The 24,417-nt window shown below is 35.6% G+C and overlaps 1 protein-coding gene across 6 annotated transcripts in view; it reads left to right on the top strand.

Moving 5' to 3' along the window:
- Positions 1-24,417, top strand: part of TMPRSS15 (transmembrane serine protease 15) — a 90,148-nt gene that overhangs the window by 3,552 nt on the left and 62,179 nt on the right. For 2 of the 6 annotated variants that reach the window (XM_088144597.1, XM_088144596.1), the window contains exons 3-11: positions 6,737-6,804; positions 11,939-12,090; positions 17,158-17,199; positions 17,317-17,358; positions 17,480-17,521; positions 17,638-17,679; positions 17,816-17,857; positions 19,287-19,406; positions 23,870-23,978. In XM_088144597.1, the coding sequence (XP_088000723.1) occupies positions 6,737-6,804; positions 11,939-12,090; positions 17,158-17,199; positions 17,317-17,358; positions 17,480-17,521; positions 17,638-17,679; positions 17,816-17,857; positions 19,287-19,406; positions 23,870-23,978 (659 nt within the window). The remainder of the gene's footprint in view (positions 1-6,736; positions 6,805-11,938; positions 12,091-17,157; positions 17,200-17,316; positions 17,359-17,479; positions 17,522-17,637; positions 17,680-17,815; positions 17,858-19,286; positions 19,407-23,869; positions 23,979-24,417) is intronic. The other 4 variants (XM_088144598.1, XM_088144599.1, XM_088144600.1 and 1 more) reach the window with 4 other exon arrangements.

Genomic DNA, 24,417 nt, shown 5'->3' with positions numbered 1-24,417 from the left:
ATAAGATCCAGAAGGTGTACCTTCCCTGTTGAAATCCTTGCTTTATGAAACAGAATCTGCCCCCACTTTCCCACCCATGGCCTGAAACTTGACAATTTTTAAATAGGCTTTGACCATCTAGATGTTCCCACAGGTACTGAACCAGGTTGACATATAAGCCCACTTTTAATGTAAATATACAAATGTTATGTTTTGTTTTTCACAAGATATGTATTTTATTTTTCTATTACTGCATTTGTATTGTGATTTTTAAAAAACCCTTTTAGCTGTTTAGAGTGTGCAAGTGTATGACAATATACTGTACATTAAATAGATAGACAGAAAGACAGACAAGTTTAGAAGGGTAGCAAAGTCAAAGATGGCAGGTGGTGTACAATATTACAACACAATCTTCCACGGAAGATGGCCGCCTGAAGATGGCTTCATGAAAATGCAGAGCTGACATGTGCAGACTTTTTTAGTAGCCAGTTAACAGGTCGACTCCTTTGATCCTCTCTGGTTAAAGAGAGAAATGCAAAAGTGCATAAACTGTTTCTTCTTATGGTTGTTCCTTTTCTTTATGAAGAGACTGCAAGCCAGTGACCTATGGTGGGGAGGGAAACCTGGAGATGGGGGAATTTGCCATTTTTGCTCTAGACGCAAATAGAGCCTTTTAAAGGACACTATGTTTGTGCACTTCCCTTGCCAACTACCTTCAGAAATTGCTTATTAATGATTTTAATGAACTTAGACACCTTCAAAGGAACAAGGCTGAAAACACCCGGTTAGTAAGTACCATCACACCTTAATACAAGAAAATGAAGATTTATTTTTTATGACTTTTAAGTGAAAAGCAAGACAAGGTGTTGGATATGTTGTTGTTGTTGTTCAGTCAGTAAGTCATCTCTGAGTCTTTAGTTCATGGGGTCATTCTTCATGACCCCACGAACTAAATCGTGCCAGGCCTTCCTGTCCTTCACTGCCTCCCTGAGTTTGCTCAGTTTCATGCTCATTGCTTCAGTGATGCTATCTAACCATCTCATCCTCTGCCGTCCTCTTCTCCTTTTGCCTTCAATCTTTCCCAGCATCAGGGTCTTCTCCAAAGAGATCTCTCTTCGCATTAGGTGACCAAAGTATCTGAGCTTGAGCTTCATTATCGATCCTTCCAATGAGCAGTCAGGGTTGATTTCCTTTAAGATTGACTGGGTTGACCTCCTAGCAGTCCAGGGGACTCTCAAGAGTCTTCTCCAGCACCACAGTTCAAAGGCATCAATTCTTCGGCGCTCAGCCTTCTTTATGGTCCAGCTCTCACAGCCATACATTACTACTGGAAAAACCATAGCTTTGATTATGCGGATCTTTGTCAGCAAGGTGATGTCTCTGCTTTTTAATATGCTGTCTAGGTTTGCCATAGCTTTCCTCCCAAGGAGCAAGCGTCTTTCAATTTCATGGCTGCAGTCTCTGTCTGTGGTGATCTTGGAGCCCAAATAAATGAAGTCTGTTACTGCTTCCATTTCTACCCCTTCTATTTGCCAGGAATTGATGGGTCCAAATGCTATGCCAGTTTTTTTAATGTTGAGTTTCAAGCCAGCTTTTGCACTCTCCTCGTTCACCCTCATCAAGAAGCTCTTTAGTTCTTCTTCACTTTCTGCCATTAGGGTGGTATCGTCCGCATATCTGAGGTTGTTGATATTTCTCCCTGCAATCGTAATTCCGGCTTGTGATTCTTGCAGCCTGGCATTTCTCATGATGTACTCTGCATATAAGTTAAATAAGCAGGGTGACAGTATACAGCCTTGTCGTACACCTTTCCCTATTTTGAACCAATTGGTTGTTCCATGACCGGTTCTAACTGTTGCTTCTTGGCCCGCATACAGATTTCTCAGGAGACAGGTAAGGTGGTCTGGTACCCCCATCTCTTTAAGAATTTGCCACAGTTTGTTGTGATCCACACAATCGAAGCCTTTTGCATAGTCAATGAAGCAGAAGTAGATGTTTTTCTGGAACTCTCGTGCTTTCTCCATGATCCAGCGAATGTTGGCAATTTGATCTCTAGTTCCTCTGCCTCTTCGAAACCCAGCTTGTACATCCAGTAGTTCTCAGTTCACGTACTGCTGAAGCCTAGTTGTAGGATTTTGAGCATAACCTTGCTAGCATGTGAAATGAGTGCAATTGTGCAATAGTTTGAGCATTCTTTGGCTTTGCCCTTCTTTGGGATTGGAATGTAAACTGACCTTTTCCAATCCTGTGGCCACTGTTGCATTTTCCAAATTTGTTGGCATATTGAGTGCAGCACTTTAACAGCATCATCTTTTAGTATTTTAAATAACTCAGCTGGAATACTGTCATCTCCGCTAGCTTTGTTGTTAGTAATGCTTCCTAAGGCCCACTTGACTTCGGTCTCTAGAAGGTCCAGCTCAAGGTCAGTGATCACAGCAGCATGGACATCAGGGACATTAAGATCTTTCTTGTATAGTTTTTCTGTGTATTCTTGCCACCTCTTCTCAATCTTTTCTGCTTCTGTTAGATCCCTGCCTCTTTTGTCCTTTATCATGCCCATCTTTGCATTAAACATTCCTTTGATATCTCCAATTTTCTTGAAGAGATCTCTAGTCTTCCTCATTCTATTGTTTTCCTCAATTTCTTTGCACTGTTCATTTAAGAAGGCCTTCTTATCTCTCCTTGCTATTCTCTGGAAATCCGCATTCAGTTGCTTATATCTTTCCTATTCACCCTTGCTTTTCGCATTCCTTCTTTCCACAGCTATTTGTAAAGCCTCATCAGACAGCCATTTTGCTTTCTTGCATTTCTTTTTCTTTGGGATGGTTTTAGTTGCTGCTTCCTGTACAATGTTACAGACCTCCAACCATAGTTCTTCAGGCACTCAGTCTACCAAATCTAATCCTCTAAATCTATTCATCACCTTCACTGTGTATTCACAAGGAATATGATCTAAGTCATACCTGAGCAGTCTAGTGGTTTTCCCTACGTTCTTCAATTTAAGCCTGAACTTTGCAGTAAGAAGCTCATGATCTGAGCCACAATCAGCTCCTGGTCTTGTTTTTGCTGTCTGTATAGAGCTTCTCCATCTTTGGCTGCAAAGTATATAATCAGTCTGGTTTCGGTATTGACCATCTGGTGATGTCCATGTGTAGAGTCATCCCTTGTGTTGTTGGAAAAGAGTGTTTGCTATGACTAGCTTGCTCTCTTGACAGAACTCTATTAGCCTTTGCCCTGCTTTGTTTTGTACTCCAAGGCCAAACTTGCCTGTTCCAATTATTCCTTGACTTCCTACTTTAGCATTCCAATCCCCTATGATGAAAAGGACATCTTTTTTTGGTGCTAGTTCTAGAAGGTGTTGTAGGTCTTCATAGAAGCGGTCAACTTCAGCTTCTTCGGCATCAGTGGTTGGGGTATAGATTTGGATTACTGTGATGTTGAATGGTTTGCCTTGGATTTGCACTGAGATTATTCTGTCATTTTTGAGGTTGTACCCCATTACTGCATTTCCCACTCTCTTATTGACTATGAGTGCTACTGCATTTCTTCTAAGGGTTTCTTGCCCACAGTAGTAGATATAATGGTCACCTGAATTAATTTCACCCATTCCTGTCCATTTTAATTCGCTGATTCCGAAGATGTCAATGTTCAATCTTGTCATCTCATGTTTTACCACATCCAGCTTGCCTTGGTTCATAGATCTTACATTCCAGGTTCCTATACAATATTGTTCTTTACAACATCGGATCTCCTTTTCACTTCCATATACATCCACAGCTGAACGTCCTTTCAGCTTTGACCCAGCTGCTTCACTCTCTCTGGAGCTACTTGGAATTGCCCTCTGCTCTTCCCCAGTAGCATATTGGACACCTTCCAAACTGAGGGGCTCATCTTCCCGCGTCATATCTTTTAGCCTTTTGACATTGCCCATGGGTTTTTCTTGGCAAGGATACTGGAGTGGGTTGCCATTTCCTTCTCCAGTGGACCACATTTTGTCAGAACTCTCTGTCATGACCTGTCCATCTTGGGTGGCCCTGCACGGCATAGCTCATGGCTTCACTGAGTTACGCAAGCCCCTTCGCTACAACAAGGCAGTGATCCATGAAGAGGGTGTTGGATATAGAAAATTTTAAAAAGTTAAAGGATTCAAAAATCATTGGTTGAACACTGAATATTAAGGCTTTGGAATTATATTTAAAGAATAAATGCATGTTTGTGGGAAATAAATTATCATGGTGTTTAGAGATATCTTTGAGAAACTCCACAGAGGACTGCATTGGCACTTTGGATCAATTATGGCAGTTAAGTTGTGTCTTTTTGAGAAGAGTCTGTTTTCAGACCAAGATGTTATAGAACAAGACATACAATACATTCCAGGAATGAAACTTTGGATAAGAACCTGCTATCAGATGCAAAAAGAAAACTGTATGAGGTTTTAAAAATTAAGAAGGAAATAAAAAAGACAAGCCGAGAAAGTAATGGGAAGAATTATTTTTCATTGGATTTAAAAAAGAGACTGCTTAAAGATTGGAAGAAATTTGTAATAAGGATCAGCAACTATTGGAATGGATTACAGAGGAAGATTGTTCTGTATTAAAAAAAAAAAGAATATAAAATCAGCTTATTTGATCTGGGTTAAAATGGGCATGTTACTCTGGGTGGTTCTTTTTGGATTTACTGATATTTTAACTGGAAAAATGTATACTAGATTTGTTTATTTGGTGTTTAAATTCTTTATTTTATAGATATTTTCTGAATCCTAATTGCTTAGTATCTATATCCTTAGTATGTAATTGTGTGATTTTTTTTTTTTTTTTAAAGGACAGATTAGCTCTTTTTGTTAGGTTAAATTTTAGTCCTTTTTTTTTTTTTTTTGCTATTAGGGTGCCGGGATTACATTGTAGTTATGAATAGTTTAGAGTTAAGATATTGAATGTTTATTTGAATAAACATTCAAGGTTGTTATTTGGGGTGGTTATCTTTGGAATGGTTGGCATTTGGAATGAGTTGTATATTGGAGTAAGTTGTTTTTAAAGGAGAAATTGTCACTTTTTGTTATGTTAACCTTTATGTTTTGTTTGCTTATACTTTTTTATGCTTTTTAAATAGGGTTTTGCTTACAGTTAACAGTTGAGGTGTGGAAAGTAGAGTTTTATATTTGTTAACTGATTTTAGAGCTCTGTTTGGACTTTTTGATGACAATTGGGTAAGGACAAGATGTTACATTTGATTTCTTTATTACTAAGAGATGGGTTATGGGATGAAGATTTTATATATTTTTTTTTAATTAAGAGGGGTGAAATTATGAAATTGTTTATTACTTGGGATGAGGGTGGGAAGTTGCTTTCTTAAAAGTTTGTTTGTTTGTTTTGTATTCTTTCTTTTCTTTTACTTTGTATTATCTTTTATTGTTCTTTTTAAAATCTTAATAAAATTATTGAAAAAAAATACAATATTACAACACTAAGAACAAATAAAACAGAGAAAAGAGCCATGTATGTTCAGAGGAGGAAACATGTAAGCCAACCAAAGAAAATCCCTATAAGAGGTTTGCCATCCACCCTAATCCAAGGCGTGGGGATAAAGCCAAGTTTTCAAACACTTTTTAAACATGGTCATGGTGGGGGCCATAAGGATTTCTGGGGGTTTTATTTGAGAGGCAGGTGATACAACAGATAAGGCCCACTTCCTGGATCCCATTAGGCAACATTGGTTGGAGGGACTCTGTCCAATCATACATATTAAGTAGGTAGTAGATATACAGACATGTGTGTGTGTCTGTGTGTCTGTGTATGTATGCGTTCACAGAGGAGAGAGAGACATCTACGTATATGAGTGCAGTGTTTTGTATTATTTTTGTCCCTAAAATAATAGCCTAGCAGAAGGTAACAGAACTGGAACCATGGCTACTGGCATCCATAAAGAATGGATAATATTTTCTCCATCCAGAAGTTGTATTTGCACTGACAAAACCTGGCATTGGTGCCAATAGCAGATTTCCTTCCATGTTAAAACATAGATTTGGGGCTAAATTTATATTGGTAGCATGGAAAGAAAGCATGGAAAGAAAAAAATAATCCAACACATTTTGTTCCTGTTTTTCTTAATTGTTTTTAAAATTGTAAAATGCCGATCATTCAATCCCAACCTACTTGTCTAATATATCATATTGAATAAATGGTTGCCAGGAGATTTGGGTTCCAAGTCACCTTTTCACACATGATAATCCCTGGGATAACTACATCCTGAGGATAGATTTTTTTTTCCTGCACTGTATTTAGAAAGTATTAAAATGTATTTTCTTTATGTTTTGTTTTGTTTTGTTTTTTAAATGGAAATAGTGTTATCAGAGTTGTTGTTGCACCATTTACAGACATTTTCAATAGTGTGTGCAAGTTTAAATTATAAAATGATGCAAACCAGTTTGGGTGTGCATATGTGTGTGTGTCCCTTTCCCTCATGATCATCATTTCTGAGCAGAAAGATGTAACTGCTGAATTAACCAAAATCTATCTATCTATCTATCTATCTATCTATCTATCTATCTATCTATCTATCTATCTAGCTTCACGTCAATTAATTACTTATACTAATTATATTAGTTTGTAGAAGGGAATAAAGCTAAATATTTCTTGCCTTTCTAGGAAGAAGGGTTCAGTTTTTTCAGTTTATATCATTTTTTATATTTTCTATATTAGCAGTGGCCTATAAAATATATTACACATTTGTTTTGCATTTTTCATCTTTGTACATCTAGGTGGATGATATATTATATTCAAGTCAACTTCAAAATGAATATAAGGGAAGTAAAGTTATACAGTTCAGGTGAGTTAATTTTAATGACAATTAATATTAGGATGATACTATGCACACATGCTTGAAATATCACTGAAATCATAGGATCTCTGACACTAGAATTATAACATGTTTATTCTTCTTCATCTGTTTCTAAGGCTGCAATTCTAGAGTTCCTGGATGGGCGTCCTATGCACAGTATAGATTCCACAGTTGAATAAAATTTCCTTCTTCCAGGCCTTAATGAGAGAGTAGTAGTAAAATTAAATGAAAGGGGGGGGGGAATCAAAAGTGGGGGGAAAGTTCCTTTGCTTTGCAGTTATCAGCCCAAGGTAATCCACTACAGGATGAAGCCCTTAAAGTTATGGGTTGTAATAAAAACATGCTACTCTGGCACAATTTGGTAAAAAAATATTTTACTACTTTCCACTCTAGAGATGAAAGAAAGAGTGACTGGACCAAAATCACCCAAATCAATCAGCTTTCTCCTCCATAAGGGAGAACTAGAACTGGTTATCCCAGCACCATAACCAGTATAAACACATTGGTTCTTTTTACCCTGTAGCAGGACTATGGAAAAGGAATTTCTCCAGGAATAATTTTTTTTAGACCATATCCCATTGCATCCTAATCAGATCTGTTTAAGAAATAAGATGCATTTTCTCATTAAATTTAACAATTGTTTAATGCATCTGCTAATGTTATTGAAACATAGGATCACCATTCTCTAGTGAGAATGTTCAATAGTTTTAGCTGTCATATTATACTAAATATACTATAAGTTAAATAAAAGGGAAAATGTTTTGCTTTAATAAAAAATGAAAGTATGTATTTGCTAATGTTATTAAAACACAGGATTATCATTCTCAAATTCAATAGCATTGGCTATCATGTTATATTAAATAAAAAGTCAAATAAAAGGGGAAATGTTTGGCTTGAATAAAAATGAAGATATGCACAGACAAATGTTTCCACAGCAACATCCATTTCAATAGTCTAAAACTTTCATGCAGGAAAGATTTCCTAAAATTGACCTTGACACCTGTGACTAGAGATGGATCTAAGGAGTTTTCTTGGCAATAGTATGGAAGCAATAGCTGCTTTCTGGGAAGCTTTCTCATTCACAATCTATCCCAGAATTCTGGCATTTTCTAGTGGAATCTTTTCCAGATCATAACCAGCCTCAAGACTATTTAGTTTCCAGGGTGAGATAAGCTCAGTCACATTTTTGCCCTCTGAGTTCACAGACATGGTTCTGGATTGCTGAAGGACAGTATCAGCTCCAGATGGGTTATTCTGATCATGTTCTGAATCCATGTGGTTCATTGTGGAAGAGGAGGCTGTTGAGGAACAATTGCAGCCCCCCATGCTGCCTTCCTCCCCTCCTACTTGAGCCTTCTCCCCAGCGTCAGCACCGCAGATTTGCTTATGAAAGCTGCTACCTTGAAACAGGTGGGGGGAGGGGATGCATGTGTTTTGGAAGCTCTGCAGCAGCAACAAACAGAGAAGGCAGCCAAATAAAAGAAGGTGGTTTCCTTCACAGAGACTGAAGAGCTCAGAGGAAAAAGAAGAGGCCAGCAAAGCCAAGCCGAGCACAGAGTTGGAAACTGCAAATGCTTTTCATGCTGCCCATTAATAAAGAAGAAAAAAATAATAGAATAAATTCCAGAGAGAGAGAGGATTTAAAGACAGGTCAGGGTCTGTAGGAGTACAACACTGTTGTATACTAGTAATAGTATAATATAGCATAGAAGTAGAATAGTATAGGGTGCAGTCATAGTGAAAATATAGTCATAGTGAAAGCCAGTTTGGTGTAGTGGTTAAGGCATCAGGCTAGAAATTTGGAGACTCTGAGTTCTAGCCCTAGCTTAGGCACAAAGCCAGCTAGGTGATCTTGGGCCAGTCACTTTCTGTCAGTCCTAGAAAGGAGGCAATGACAATCCACTTCTGAAAAACCTTGCCAAGAAAACTGCAGGGACTTGTCCAGGCAGTCTCCAAGAACTGGACATATTGAATGGATTTTTAAAAAATAGTAATAGTAATAGTAGCAGAATATAGTATAGAGAAAATTATATAGTATCAGTAGTAATAGAAATAGAGTGATAGTAGTCATAGAAAGAACTTGCACATATGTGTTTGCATATTTCGCTTTTGTATCTTGGATAGTTCCGCCCCCCCCCCCAAAAAAAATAAAACATCTCCCCAACCCTTATAGGAAGATATGAAAATCCAAGTGTCTAGGGTCCAGTGCTTTTGGTGGATTTTTTGAGTCTGAGTCAATCAAATTGGGTATAGTTTAAAAAGAACCTGTGACATTCATCATAGCCCAAAAACCTGACTTTAAATATGAGGTTTTAAATCACATTATATGTATAATTTGTAGAGGTTTCTAGCGTTCACTTCCCAAAATGTGAGGTTCATGAAATCTTCCTTCATACATGGTATTTAACAGTGATAAAATAGAAAAGGAGTATACTCCCATACACTTGACATATAATTATAATTCGATGTGGTTTAGTTCAGGTTGCAACTTTAACTTTATTAAGTGTGTAGCCATTGATACAGAGCGAGGTACTAAAAGTCAAGTTAATTTTAATATAGAATATTAAAACAACAGTTTAATATAAGGGACAATTAATATGGGGCATAGTTAGGCCCTGACACAGTCTCCTGGTTAATGTGGCTTGTTTGGCTTTGGTTTAATCTGCTGTGTGCATCTTGCCATTGCGTTTTAAAACCATGGGTTAAAATGTGCAAACCTATCCATTTGTAATTTATTCAATAAGCCATAGGTTAACAAATTGTGGTTTAACTGTGATATGTGAACCCAGAGGATGGCTGTTCAACCAGCTTTAGACTTCAGCTGTCTTTGTTGAATGGTTTGTAAAACAAACACACCCAACTTGTAGACCTTTGATTTCATTGCTTTTTCTGCAGAAGAACATGTATCCTTTTAATTCAAATAATATTTCCTTACAATTTTTCCATAAGAGACATGCATTGGTATGTTCTTTGGGGTAATCTGATTTCATACTTCAAATTCTGGTAAGTCAGAAAAATAGTATAGAAAGAATTGCCTAGAGGATTATAGGAATCATTGAAGAAATTAAAGGAAAAGTCTGAGTACACTGCAGCCTTCCCTTTGACCATAAAAGGATTAATCATCTCTTACCCATAGCTGCATCAGTGACAGAATGCTGATATAGGTCTTTAAAAAACAAAAGGTCACTGTTGCTCTGTGACCACAAACAAATGTTTCTTCACTTCAACATGCAAAATTATAGTGTCATACACCATTCTCAGTCCTAATTTTGCTAGAAACAGAGAAATTGATATAGAGAATAACTGGAAATAAGAAAATCAATTTGAAATTGAGAGAGAGAGAGAGAGGGAGGGAGGGAGAGAGAGGGAGGGAGGGAGGGAGGGAGGGAGGGGGAGAGAGAGAGAGAGAGAGAGAGAGAGAGAGAGAGAGGAAAATGCCAGTGTTCCAGTCAAAAGACAGTAGAAAGAAACATTTGATGTCACATCAGTAATAGGATATGGGTAGTGAAGTTAAGATAGGTTTACTATATTCTTTGGACTTTCAGAGAGTAGGTGGATTTGTCTCAGGGTGATTAACTCCTTTGGCAAAATCAACAAATAATATTTTTAAATATTTTCCTGTAACCTTTTTATTTCTTGGATGAATTGGGTAACATTTATAAAGACTAAGAAGATATGATAAAATGAAGCAAAACACAGTATATTTCACCTAGAGCCATGCTATATAGTCAAGATAAAGCTATAAGCCAAGAATGTACAACCTGTGGGGGCCATGAATAACATGTTAACATGACAATCTTCAAGAATATCAAGTGTAATTTACCTGGTGCTCTCATGAATTTCTGTTGGGTGGGCAATATGATTAAAAAGATTTATTTTATAGTTCTATGGTACAACTCCTTGAAAAAATGTCTTTCCAGTGAAAATAAGGGCAAGGTATTGGGTAATTATAACTCTTATGTGAAGACCCCACATATCCTTAGGAAAATTGATTTTGCTAATCTTAATTTAGCAATGGACAGAAAGTTTTGCAATTTAACTTTTTAAAATTAATCTTCATGTTTAAATTTTGAATTTAAATTATTTAAAAGTTAAATTAGAAACCTACATCATGTTAATTAGTTTCAACCATTGTACCACAATTGTTTGTAATATTATACTCCTTCCTTACTGTCCTTGCTGAGCATATACATGAATGCCCACAAGGGAACAGGGCAGGCAATAACAGATCATAATTCTGGATACTGTGGACACCTCTGAGTTTACATCTTCATTCTGAGTTTTCATAATCATAATTTCCTCATTGGTCTCAGGCTGGTTAAGCAGGGCTATAAACTGTGTTACCTTGCAATCTTTTCAATTAGATTTTATCAGACCATTTATTAATATCATTGTCTTGTCGCAAACATGACTTGCTACCTAATTAAGACAAGGTGTCTGATTCCATTTCTTTTTTTAAACTAATATGATTAAGAAAATAGGAGCTAATATGCTGATATGGGCCACTGTCCTATTTAACTCACTGTTGTCTGTACTGCCAGTGGTTCTCCAGGAGTTTTTATAGCAATACCACTGACTGAATCCCAAATCTTTTGCACATGTTCTGATGGCCAGTCATTCAGAAAGACTGCACTTCCCTGTTAAAACAGAGTTTAATTAGAAAATAAGAATCCATTAAGAGTTCTTATGTACCCATTTCTATTCATTGTTCTGTCACACACTTATCTGTTCTTTGCATAATACAGTAGAAAAGAGTTGGAAAAATTTTGGATGCTGGGGTCTATATTAATTTTTCAGTAAGTATCAGGAGCTGCACTGGGACCAATTTAATCAAAGTGGGAGGGGAAGCAAGCATATTTTAAACAAAATAAACATTTTAAGACTTCAGCTAAAAATATTTTCTCTCCTTTTTTGCCTTTAAATTTCCATTTGCTACAAACAATTTCCGTATTCCACACTTAGGAGTGTATCATCTTGTAAAAGCAAGATTTTGGGGGAAATTACAGCCATTAAGAAACATTCTATTCTAGTGCCAAGATCCTGCTCATTCATTTGTTATTCAGTAACAAGTTAATTTATATTTGTTGACTATTTTTTGTCATTGTTGTTTTCATTTGGCCAGAAATGGTAGCATAATTGTACAGTTCGAGCTTTTCTTTGTACGACTGGTGTCTGAAGTAAAGATAAAGAATGAATTGGTCTATGGCATCAAAGCAAATAAGAGTGAACTTTTACAGACTCTTACTATTGATGTGAACAGCATCGAAATAACAGGTAATCCACATTTTTTTAATACATAGAAAAGTGCTATTTAATTACCTATTTTTGGCTGATTCTTGCTTCAACACTGGCATCTTCCTCCCCATATTTCTGTTCACGTCAACAACTCTTTCTCTGGTTTTCAGAACTATCCATTCTAAAATATTAGTGATCACCACATGCACACAACTGCATGCACAAACATCAGTATGTACACATGCACATATGTTACCAAAATTATACCATGAAGAAAACTGAGTTAAAAATGAAAATTATGCCCAGTTTGAAAACTGAAGATGGGATGAAAGGTGGAATATTTTCTTCCAGCAGGAATAAATATCAACAACATGGTCTCGCATGAATATATGATTGGCAAGTGTGTGTGGCAGGGGGAGGCTTCATACCCAATAAAATAATTTTCAGGGCTTAAAAACATATTTTAATAATAGAGCTGAGCTTTAAAATGCTTGACCAAATATTATTTGAGATTCAGGATCTGCTGTTCTGCTTTCAGCACTGAATCTGATAATTATTAAAACTGAAGTAATTTATTTAGTACCTAACAAATATACAATATTTTGCTGATTTTTAATTGTTATAAGCCATGAAGTTTCAGAAAATGTATTTTATAACTTACATTCTTTAGGAATATTTAAAGTAGCATATTTCACATTCTGAACTTGAACTCCAAACTGAAACTACTTGGAAAAACCCCAAATTAAAAAAAAAAAAAAATCCTGCATTTGGCATAAAAGTTCTCATTACTTGTCTTTGGTTCCTATATATGAATTGATCTCTTAAAGTTTATCCCATATTTTAAGGATGAGATTGTTTTACTTTGATAATGCAGAAGAATTTTCACTTTTTGAATACTTTCCAGTTCCCCTCCCCTCCCACCACCCAGCCTTTTAAAACACCTTTTAATAGGTGTTCTAAGACTATTGGAGGCTAAATGCAGCTATTTTATTTGATTTAAAATATAGAAAATCATATTGTTGATTTTTGATGATTTATCACTAGTATCAACAGTCTGATCTCAGGTGTTCTAGGAATTGCCTCCCAAAATCTGACAGAATTAAAGAGTTAATTTTTTCACCACTAGATTTCTTTAGGAGTACCACGTTTAATCAGTCAGTAAACTTCATTATGATCTCAGACCAATATTTAAGATTCATGACTTTGCTTCAGGTAATCAAATAAATGATATACAGATTACATAAAATCAGTTTATAACACATAATATGCACTAATCAAAGAAGATCACTCTTTTCTAGAAGATCTTCTAAAGAAGATCACATTTCCTACATATTCTGCTCCTCTGTGTGGCAGTGCTGTACTCTGCAGACTGCTAAGTAGAATTTTGCTACTTGATGTGTAAATTTAGAATCTTTGGCTTCAAGTAAATAGCTGACATAAAATCATTCAGAACACCTGGAAATGTTTGCATTAAGGGGACTGTATAGATATCCCTATAGAAGAGACAGTACAGAAACAGATGGGCAATAGTAGCATCATAACTGCTCTCCATTTCACTGATTAGAAGTATTCTTCTAACTCCAAAGCAATTCAGGTTTTTTGCATTTTTCAGAAAACTATCAAGAGGCTGTTCCAAAGTACCGGCGTGCCAAAGACAAGCAGCCCACTTGTATCTCAGAAATGTTGGATTATAAATTGTTTCTCCCTAGCTGTTCTAACAGGTCAGGCCATACTGATTGGATCAGATATTCCTGTAGGTATCCAAGTACAAGACTTAAAAGGCTTTATACATTAATACCAGAACCTTAAATTGTACCTGGAAACCAACTGGTAACCAGTGCAGGCCCCACAAAATCAGTGCTACATGCTCCCAACAACAACAACCAGGAAGCACATGGGCCAAGCACTGACCAGTTGCATTTTCCAGGTAGTCTTTAAAGGCAGACCCATCTAAAGGGTGCTGCAGTAGCCTGGCTGGGTGGCAATGCAACATGAATTACTCTGGCCAGATCCTTCTGCCCCAGCTACAGCTGCAGTTAGAACACCAGCCTTAAAAGTATTAATAGCAGCTGAAATATATTGTATTGAACTACTTATGAGAACAAATACAAAATAGCTGTAATGCTTCTTTGTGCCTTCCAAGCAAGAATCACCATGTTAATGACTACAACTGGGCAATTTGAGTTAATATGAAGGAATGCAGGAAGTGCTTATTGGGAAATTCCTCCCCAAGGTGAAAAAGATATTTTTAATTCCTCCTAACATTCTTTTAATTTTTACGTTAATTCTTCCTTTATATTAGTTTAATTTTTAATTTTTACATTACTCTGCATATTTACATTTATGCATATTGTAACAGAGATACAATAATGGGTTTGGCAGCAGTTTCTTTCCACTGGAAAAATATATTGTATTAATTTTTATCTCTAAAATTCTTAGGGTTTTTTTTTTTTTTTTTTAGTATGGGACATATAATACTACTTATTTCATCATCTGAGTACTGTTATGAGATGGTCAACTTTCAGTGGCTGGAACAATGCAGTGACATTACTCAAGCAAACAGGGATTGGGATATTAAATGATACATTATTGTAAAACTAAAGATTCACTCAGATTGAGCTTGACTCGTAGTCATTTCATAGGCTGTAGAGGACATAGGGAATTGCCTTGGAGAACAAGAGGAAGAGCCACTGCCAAGGCAATGGTCAGATATAGTAAGTGGGGTTTGACCCCACTCCAAAACCTAATTTGAAAAAAGTCTCAGACCCCTACCTAGTTCACATGAAGATGAAGGGAAGATGCGGAAAGCATATTCAGACTGTTGCTATAGCTGTTATAATAAAAGTAGTCCTGACCTAGATGGCATTGATTTCTTAATCTGGTCTACCTTGTAGGCACACAGGTAGTCTTGTTTACAATAAAATAGAAGATATTTGCCATTGCCTTCTTGAGATATCTTTTCATTTCCAAGTGTGACCTACAGTCCTGGACTTTCATGAAGCTCTCCTACACAAAGAGTAACTAGGTCTGACTTTGTTAGTGTTTCTGAGACTACTTGGATAGGAAGTACATGACCTGCTGTTGTTAGTAGACTTATTTATTTGTTGGCTTTGATATGTTCAGCCTAAAACAATATTTTGTATGTTTTTCTTCTCCCTAAAAATAATGGAAAGTTGTGGCAATATGATTAAAGTTGTATATAATTTTTATTAAAACTTTTAAAAAATAAGATAAAAGCTAATACAAACTAATATAAAATAAAGGAAGAAAAGAGAAAAAGAAAGAAAGCAAAGTGAAAGCAAAAAGTGCAAGAAAAGAAAAAAGTTAAAGAAAAATAGAAAGGAGAGAAAAAAAATACAAAGCAGTGGCTTCCAATATTTTTCACAGCAATTATAAGTACAATTATATTTTAACCTCTCTCTCTAAAGATACATCATAATACTCTTCCTTCTATATTCTATCCTGTCTAATTATGAAAACCATAAAGCACAAGTTCATTTTTTTCATTTTTATGCAAAAAGTCCATAAGAGGTTTCTTTGTTGTTCAGTCATTAAGTTGTGTCTGACTCTTCGTGACCCCATAAACCATATTGCGCCAGGCCTTCCTGTCTTTCAGTGCCTCCCAGAGTCTGCTCAATTTCATGTTCATTGCTTTGGTGATGCTATCTAACCATCTCATCCTCTGCTGTCCCCTTCTCCTTTTGCCTTCAATCTTTCCCAGCATCATGTCATGGTGAAGGGGTTTGCTTAACTCAATAAAGCCATGAGCTATGCCATGCAAAACCACCCAAGATGGACAGGTCATGGAGAAGAGTTCTGACAAAACGTGGTCCACTGGAAAAGGAAATGGCAACCCACTCCAGTATCCTTGCCAAGAAAACCCCACAGACAATATTAAAAGGCTAAAAGAGGTTTCTAGTCACCAATAAATATAGATAGTGTTTTTCTCTAATCAAAGAAATTAGTTTATCCATCTCACCAAGATCTGTCAATTTCACCAACCATTCCTCCATAGTGGGTAGTGTTGAATATTTCCATCTCTGAGTATATAATAATCTCATTGCAGTAATCATATATTGAAATAATCTTCCATGGCTTTTTTCTGTTTATTCATTAGTCCGAAAAGGAAAAGTTCTGGCTTCAATTGAATATTAATCTTTAAAATCATCTATATCAAAGTATGTATTTGAATCCTTTTTTTTTTTTTTTTTTAGTTTTTTATGTGTCCACCAAGCATGATAAAATGTCCCTTCATGTTGTTCACATTTCCAACATAAATTTGAAGTGCCTCTATACATCCTAGATAATTTCTCTGGCATCATATACCAACAATACATCAATGATTAAAGTGGTCAGTTGGTTGCCTATCCCTCATGTACAAGAATAGAAAATACAGAATATTCTGTAATTTGTCAGATATTTTAACAAAGATTAAAGGAGCATCTTAAAGAGCATGATTCAAAAAGTTAAAGCTTGATATGTTGCTCCACAGCAGTTGAAAATGTATAAACAGGTTTCCCAAATATCTGTAGAGTCCTATAATAAGTACAACTATTTTCAATTATACTTCCTAGAAAATGTGTTAAGGACCAATACTGCTTGATTTAGAAGTAAGACCAAATTCTAAATAGTTCTGTGATGATTCAACTCTAGGTATTGTTAGGAATTTAACAATATAAAAACATAATAACACGCAATCTATTTAAAGAATATAAAGTCAGGGATCTGAACAAAACCATGATAACTTCTCACTACTAAACCAAAAAGCATTTTTTTATATTGAGCTTTCAACCGATTGGAACAAACAATTGATTTAAATAATGTGGGGAGAGGTTCATTTTTTTGTTTTATTTTCTGTTTCACAGATTTTTGAATGTTTAATACAAGGAAACCTTGAGTAATACCTTGTTAGTAAAAACAAATTTATAAGCTAATTGCATGGGAAATCAGAACAAAGTAATTGATGATGCCTGACCAATTCATTGGTCAAAGTCATTTACTTTTTTGCATTATTGTGTAAAGTGCCAATAATAAATAAAAATTAATTTAGAAACATAGTTCAGAATTGTTATGTTATTTATTAAGTTTGTTTGGTTCACTTTTCAGGTTTGGGAATATCTAGTACAAGCAGTCCTTTGACAACACCTGGTTAGTAAATATAGAATGTAAAACTGCATATTATAGTTTATTAATTAATGAAAATTGCTTGACAAAATTAACCTTTTTTTTTTCCTTCTTTCTTTTGTTTGTTTGATTCACTTACAGGTTTGGGAATATCTAGTACCAGCAGTCCTTTGACAACACCTGGTTAGTAAATATAGAATGTATCACTGCATACTATAATTTAATTAATTAATGAAAATTGCTTGACAAAATTATCCTCCTCCTCCTCCTTCTTCTTCTTTTGTTTGTTTGGTTCACTTTGCAGGTTTGGGAATATCTAGTACAAGCAATCCTTTGACGACACCTGGTTAGTAAATATAGAATGTAAAACTGCATATTATAGTTTATTAATTAATGAAAATTGCTTGACAAAATTATCCTTTTTTTTTCCTTCTTTGTTTTGTTTGTTTGATTCACTTACAGGTTTGGGAATATCTAGTACCAGCAGTCCTTTGACAACACCTGGTTAGTAAATATAGAATGTATCACTGCATACTATAGTTTAATTAATTAATGAAAATTGCTTGACAAAATTATACTCCTCCTCCTCCTCCTCCTCCTCCTCCTCCTTCTTCTTTTATTTGTTTGGTTCACTTTGCAGGTTTGGGAATATCTAGTACAAGCAGTGCTTCGACAACACCTGGTTAGTAAATACATATTTTATTAATTAATTATAGAAAAATTTGTACACAGTATTTGGCATGCCCAAAATATTTTACAAACTCTCCAGAACATAAATTGCTTTATAAACAATTGTCATTTTAGTTTTTGTTTTGTGAATGAAACTTTTGCTTTCCAGGTTTGAGCACATTAAATCCCTACTCTGATATCATTTAAGTTAATATATAGAATGTGACATGATAAAAAATGAACAAAAATGCATCATTAAAAATTCTGGGTATATGTATAATCAAATTATGTTTTGTCCATTTAATTTTCCCACTCAAACATTCATAGTTAATTTTTAAAAACCTGGATTCAAATGATGAGCAGTACCGTAACTTCCATCTATCTATATTTCATAAGAGAAATAACCTCAATTTTTAGCATTTTTTACTTCAAAAAGTTCATAATTGTACTTGTCTGCAATAGTGAACTAATTTCTATCTATTTTAATAATTAGAAACCATAATAATTGGTAAATATTATAATAAATAAACCTAATTTTAAATGTATATTTCAAAAAGAGTTTCAAGAATTAAAGTGTGTGTGTGTGTGTGTGTGTGTGTGTGTATTTCATTCTCTATTGGAAAGAAAACCAGTAACCAAAGAAAACATTTCCAATGGATTCATTTTCTTTCTCCAGTAGATGGCATTGTGGTTTAGTTTTCAGAAGAAGAAGAAAGAAGGAATAAATTAAATTAAATTAAATTAAATTAAATTAAGAAAATAGCCTGTTGTTAATATCAGCAAAAAATTAGCCTTGAAATTGTATAATTTTTGCCATTGGATTTAACCAAGGCTGAACTTTCTCACCATTAATAGCAGGGTTAGGTTTACAATATAATGAGAACACATCCTGTTGAAGGAAGGCATAAGTCAGCACTTTTATCTATTTATACAAATAACTTTGAACATTTACTGTGATCATTAACCTCCAACATTATTTAATATAATACTAATTCTTTATGACAGCTTACTGAATGTATTTACGGCCCCTCTTCTGCACAAAAGTCTCAATAAAAAGCCACTAAAAAGCAAGCCCATTTTTATTCTCAAGTGCAAGATAACAACAAAGGGAGAATCCAATTCATTCTAAAGCCACTTTCAAAGTTTTATTTTAGATGAGTAGCTACTGTATCTTACTTTATTGCATCAATCGTCATGGCATATTCACATCACAGAGGATATATCTATGTGAAACGTAGAACTTTTTCAGACAAATGAATTATGGAATTTTTAGTTATATGTTAAGGAGTCCCTTGAATTGACTGTTCCTGGAAATATGTCGAGAAAGTGACGTGCTTCCTGGATAGTTTTATGGTTATATTCTATGGTTGGAATAATTTCTATTTCAGGAAGCTAAATCAACGATGTATTCTATTTTATTTTCTTTTTAAAATATACTTTAGGGAAATGTTTACCTTCAGATGAACTTTGTGCTGATGGTGTAAGCTGCATCAGAAAGGAATTAATTTGTGATGGAATACCGAACTGCCCAGATGGCTCTGATGAATATGAAAAAAAATGTGGTAAGAATTCTGTAATTAGTCTTTGAATTTCCAGGGGAATATTTAATATCATGAAAGTTTAAAAATAAAAATAAAGGCAATGCAGAGTTGGGTTTTTCTTTTCTTTTGTTTTACTTCTCAGATATATATTCTTCAAGCTTGACCTTTTACCAATACTTTTCCTTCTAAGAATATTAATAAATAGTTTATTGTGGGTATATCAATACTATATGAGAGCTAGTTTGGTAAAGTGGCTAAGACATCTGTCTATAAACCAGAAAGCATGAGTTACAGTCCTACCTTAGGCACAAAGCTAGCTGGGTGATCTTGGGCCAGTCACTTTCTCTCAGCCCTATGAAGTGGCAATGGCAAACTACTTCTGAAGAACCTTGCCAAGAAAACTGGAGGGACTGGTCCAGGGAGTCACCAGAAGTCAACACTGGCTCAAAGGCACGCATGTACACACACATACACATATACACACAAAACACAAAAAATCAATACCATAAAAAATAGTTATAGCCTACAAAGGAATCTTATATTATTATGCATGTATTTAACTTTTATGCTAAACAAAATCAATATATGATGCTGGAATATGATTCTCTATTGCTTTGAATTATTCTTACGGTAATACTTAACAGTTGTGCACTGGATTTGGCTAAATCCTGAATGAAATTGGGTGACTTCTGGCTGATTTCATAGTTCCAGAAAACACCAGAAAAAGGAAACAGACTACCCATACAACATCTTGCAACAAAATGGATACCCATGCAACCTTATCAAAAAGTGCCAGACCATTCAATCCACTACAGCACAACCAACAGAAGCTATGAAAAGAATAACACTGCCATACATCAGAAACATCTCAGAAACAACCAACAGATTATTACAACAACATGGCATTTCTGTAGCACACAAACCAGCTAAAGCCCTCCAGACATCTTAAGTAAACCAAAAGGCTAGCAGAGTGCATCCATGAACACTAACTAGCAGTCAGAAGACACAAAGAAAACTCCTTAATCAGACAGTACATAGACAGACTCAACCATAGTTTCAACTGGGAAACTGTCAGCATCTTAGACCAAGGTAAATCCAAAAATTCAAGGGAATTCCTGGAAGCTTGGTATTCAGACAAGTCAGCCATCAACAGGGACATAGACATAAGCCACATTTACATAACATTAAAAAAAGACAATAAAAAACCTAAAAAGGAAACAAAAAGACCAGGACACCTCCTTGCCAGCAGCCTATACCTAGATAAACAGGGATTAACACCAGGATTAACACCAAATAAAAAATCAAGCAGTAAACATTACCCTAATCAAGGAACTACCAAAGAGAAAACAACCCCCACCAACACTGCAGGGCATGCCACTGCATGTAAACAGAGAGCAAACCCCACTCCCTTCTAGCACTGAAGATGTTATCTAGCTCAGTAACAAAATGTCTGCAAGAAAAAAAACCAAGCTCAGAGAATGCCAAGGACTCCACATAAAATATTTATTTAACCACTTTGTTAGTGACATTTAAAGCCATTCAAACAAAAGAGAGAGGGGGGAGTGTTCATTCTTCACTGGCTATCAAGTAGATAACAAGGAAACTACAATGAATATATGCAAATTGTTACCTAGTATAAAAGTTAGAGAAGATTAATACCTCACAGCTTGAAATGTAGAAACATTTTAGAGAGATACAAAGTGTTCTCTTTTCAATCTTCCAGCCATGAAATTAATTAACTCATTCACTACTAAGACTCACTGAAAAATCCAGATAGATAGAACTGAGAAAGCTAAACTTAATTAATAATCACTAGATTATTCTCATTGTATGTTTAACATGTAAAAGTCTCTGTGATACAGTCTTGATTTTTTCTAGCTAAATTAACTCAAAAGTCTCCACCAAGAATAACTTATCACTTACTTAGAGAAGCTCACTTGTATTACTAAATATATAGTTATGTTAATATCCTTATACAGAGGTTCCAATAATAATCATATGGAATCAAGATGTTAAGTTCCATTTTCCCATACCACTTGGTGTCCGCCAAGTGTGGGATGATAGATTTGTGGTGGGATAGCAATATAAAGTTTTGATCATTATTCCTAAATATTTACAGCTCTAAATAGAGAAACTGAGGGGGCTAGAAGCACTTTTGCACTCAATATGCCAGCAAGTTTGGAAAACGCAACAGTGGCCACGGAATTGGAAAAGGTCAGTTTACGTTCCAATTCCAAAGAAGGGCAATGCCAAAGAATGCTCAAACTATCGCACAATTGCACTCATTTCACATGCTAGCAAGGTTATGCTCAAAATCCTACAAGCTAGGCTTCAGCAATACATGAACCAAGAACTACCGGATGTACAAGCTGGGTTTCGAAGAGGCAGAGGAACTAGAGATCAAATCGCCAACATTCGCTGGATCATGGAGAAAGCACGAGAGTTTCAGAAAATACCTACTTCTGCTTCATTGACTATGCAAAAGCCTTTGACTGTGTCGATCACAACAAACTGTGGCAAATTCTTAAAGAGATGGGAGTACCAGACCACCTTACCTGTCTCCTGAGAAATCTGTACGCGGGACAAGAAGCAATAGTTAGAACCGGTCATGGAACAACCAATTGGTTCAAAATAGGGAAAGGTGTACGACAAGGCTGTATACTGTCACCCTGCTTATTTAACCTATATGCAGAGTACATCATGAGAAATGCCAGGCTGGAAGAATCACAAGCCGGAATTAAGATTGCAGGGAGAATCATCAACAACCTCAGATATGCGGACGATACCACCCTAATGGCAGAAAGTGAAGAACTAAAGAGCCTCTTGATGAGGGTGAACGAGGAGAGTGCAAAAGCTGGCTTGAAACTCAACATTAAAAAAACTGGCATAGCATTTGGACCCATCAATTCCTGGCAAATAGAAGGGGTAGAAATGGAAGCAGTAACAGACTTCATTTATTTGGGCTCCAAGATCACCGCAGATGGAGACTGCAGCCATGAAATTAAAAGACACTTGCTCCTTGGGAGGAAAGCTATGGCAAGCCTAGATAGCATATTAAAAAGCAGAGACGTCACCTTGCCGACAAAGATCCACATAGTCAAAGCTATGGTTTTTCCAGTAGTAATGTATGGCTGTGAGAGCTGGACCATAAAGAAGGCTGAGCGCCGAAGAATTGATGCCTTTGAACTGTGGTGCTGGAGAAGACTCTTGAGAGTCCCCTGGACTGCTAGGAGGTCAAATCAGTCAATCTTAAAGGAAATCAACCCTGACTGCTCATTGGAAGGATCGATAATGAAGCTCAAGCTCAGATACTTTGGTCACCTAATGCGAAGAGAGATCTCTTTGGAGAAGACCCTGATGCTGGGAAAGATTGAAGGCAAAAGGAGAAGAGGACGGCAGAGGATGAGATGGTTAGATAGCATCACTGAAGCAATGAGCATGAAACTGAGCAAACTCAGGGAGGCAGTGAAGGACAGGAAGGCCTGGCACAATATGGTTCATGGGGTCACGAAGAGTCGGACATGACTTAACGACTAAACAACAATAACAAGAAGCACCTTTAAGAAGAATTCACAAAAAGCAGAAAAAAAGATATCTGCAATATAATGGCACATTACATTTTGCGGCTTTTGATTTCTAGTTGTTTTTACATTCCGCAACTGACAAAGGCACTTCTGTAACATGTGAAACACCTAATGAATGGGTGATTGTACATTAATAATGTACATAGCATTAATATTTTGCCCACAAAATAATATATTTCCTTTCAAAGAACTACAACATGTCCCCATAATGTTACTTTAGTGCTCTTGAGTTCAGCATTTGCTAGGGGTATGAATGACATAGCACTGGAAAGGTATAATTTTAATGGTTCCAGTATATCAGTTAGCATCTCAGGTAAAATATAGGTAATGGGTAACACAGGAAGCCTTCCTTTCATAAAATTAAGCAACTCTAACACCTTCAATGCCTTAATTCAGCCTTAGAAAATACTGTAAGAACTACTGATGTACTAAAATGTGAATAATAGTAGCACTTTCTAAAAATCCAGAGTGATGTAGAACCTCTGAACCAATTTTATTAAGCAGATACATAAAAAACAAAACAAAAAAAAGTATGGGTTACGTAACATAAAAAGGGGCATTGACTGTCAGTAACTCAACTCTTTAGGCATTCTTTGTGGCTTGAAATATTATTTTGCAGGGGTGTTTTTTGTTGATTGTTTAATAATTTTTGTAATTTTTAAATTGATTGGTTTTATGATTAGAATTTCATGTGAGCCAGCCAGAACTTACTCTAGAGAGTAAAAATAAATTAAAGCTCCTAAATTCTGTTTTCTAATAATTCAAACTACTTTTTAAATGGACATGTTTTTACCATTACCAATGTTTACTCAATCAAAAGCAAAATACTTTGAAATACAATCAGATTGTTTTATTTTCATCAAATCCTGAAACCATTTTTTTCTGATCCTGTATTTACAGCTACACCCTGTGATGGAAAATTCATTCTAGTTGGCTTGTCTGGATCTTTCCATTCTATTCATTATCCAGAACCCTATAGTTCAAATCTTGTTTGTCGATGGATAATAAAGTAAGATGCTTCATAACATTCTATGTTACCTGGACACTTTTTGCAATCAAAATGTCTTTTTCTCCTGATATTAATATTTTAACTATTTAATGTATGCAATCCAGTCAATGTCTATCATAATGCCCCTCATAAATCCATGTTTTCCTAATATTGCAATGCCTATCTAATCTTGAGACATAACAAAGCATTCTCTGATATCATTTTGAACTCCTATCCTGGTAGCTGTCTCCTGCAAGTCACTCTAGCTGACTTCTCTGAGTCTTTTCTTCATTTTCTTATTTATTTAATGATTCAATTTTTAGGCTACCTCAACCATCCAAATGACTCTAGGCAAACAATAGCAAAAATAGGAAAAATAAGATAGTAATGATAGCAAAGATAATATCTATTACTATATGCACCACATGGAACCAAAGAACAAAATACTAATATTAGTAGT

The sequence above is a fragment of the Python bivittatus genome, unplaced genomic scaffold (genome assembly GCF_059951505.1).
Source record: "Python bivittatus isolate LINGU-HERP-01145 unplaced genomic scaffold, Pbiv_v1 ctg000350_np1212, whole genome shotgun sequence".
In the NCBI taxonomy this organism is placed as follows: domain Eukaryota; kingdom Metazoa; phylum Chordata; class Lepidosauria; order Squamata; family Pythonidae; genus Python; species Python bivittatus.
Note: the sequence above shows the minus strand (reverse complement) of the source record. Positions and strands in the feature narration are given on the sequence as shown.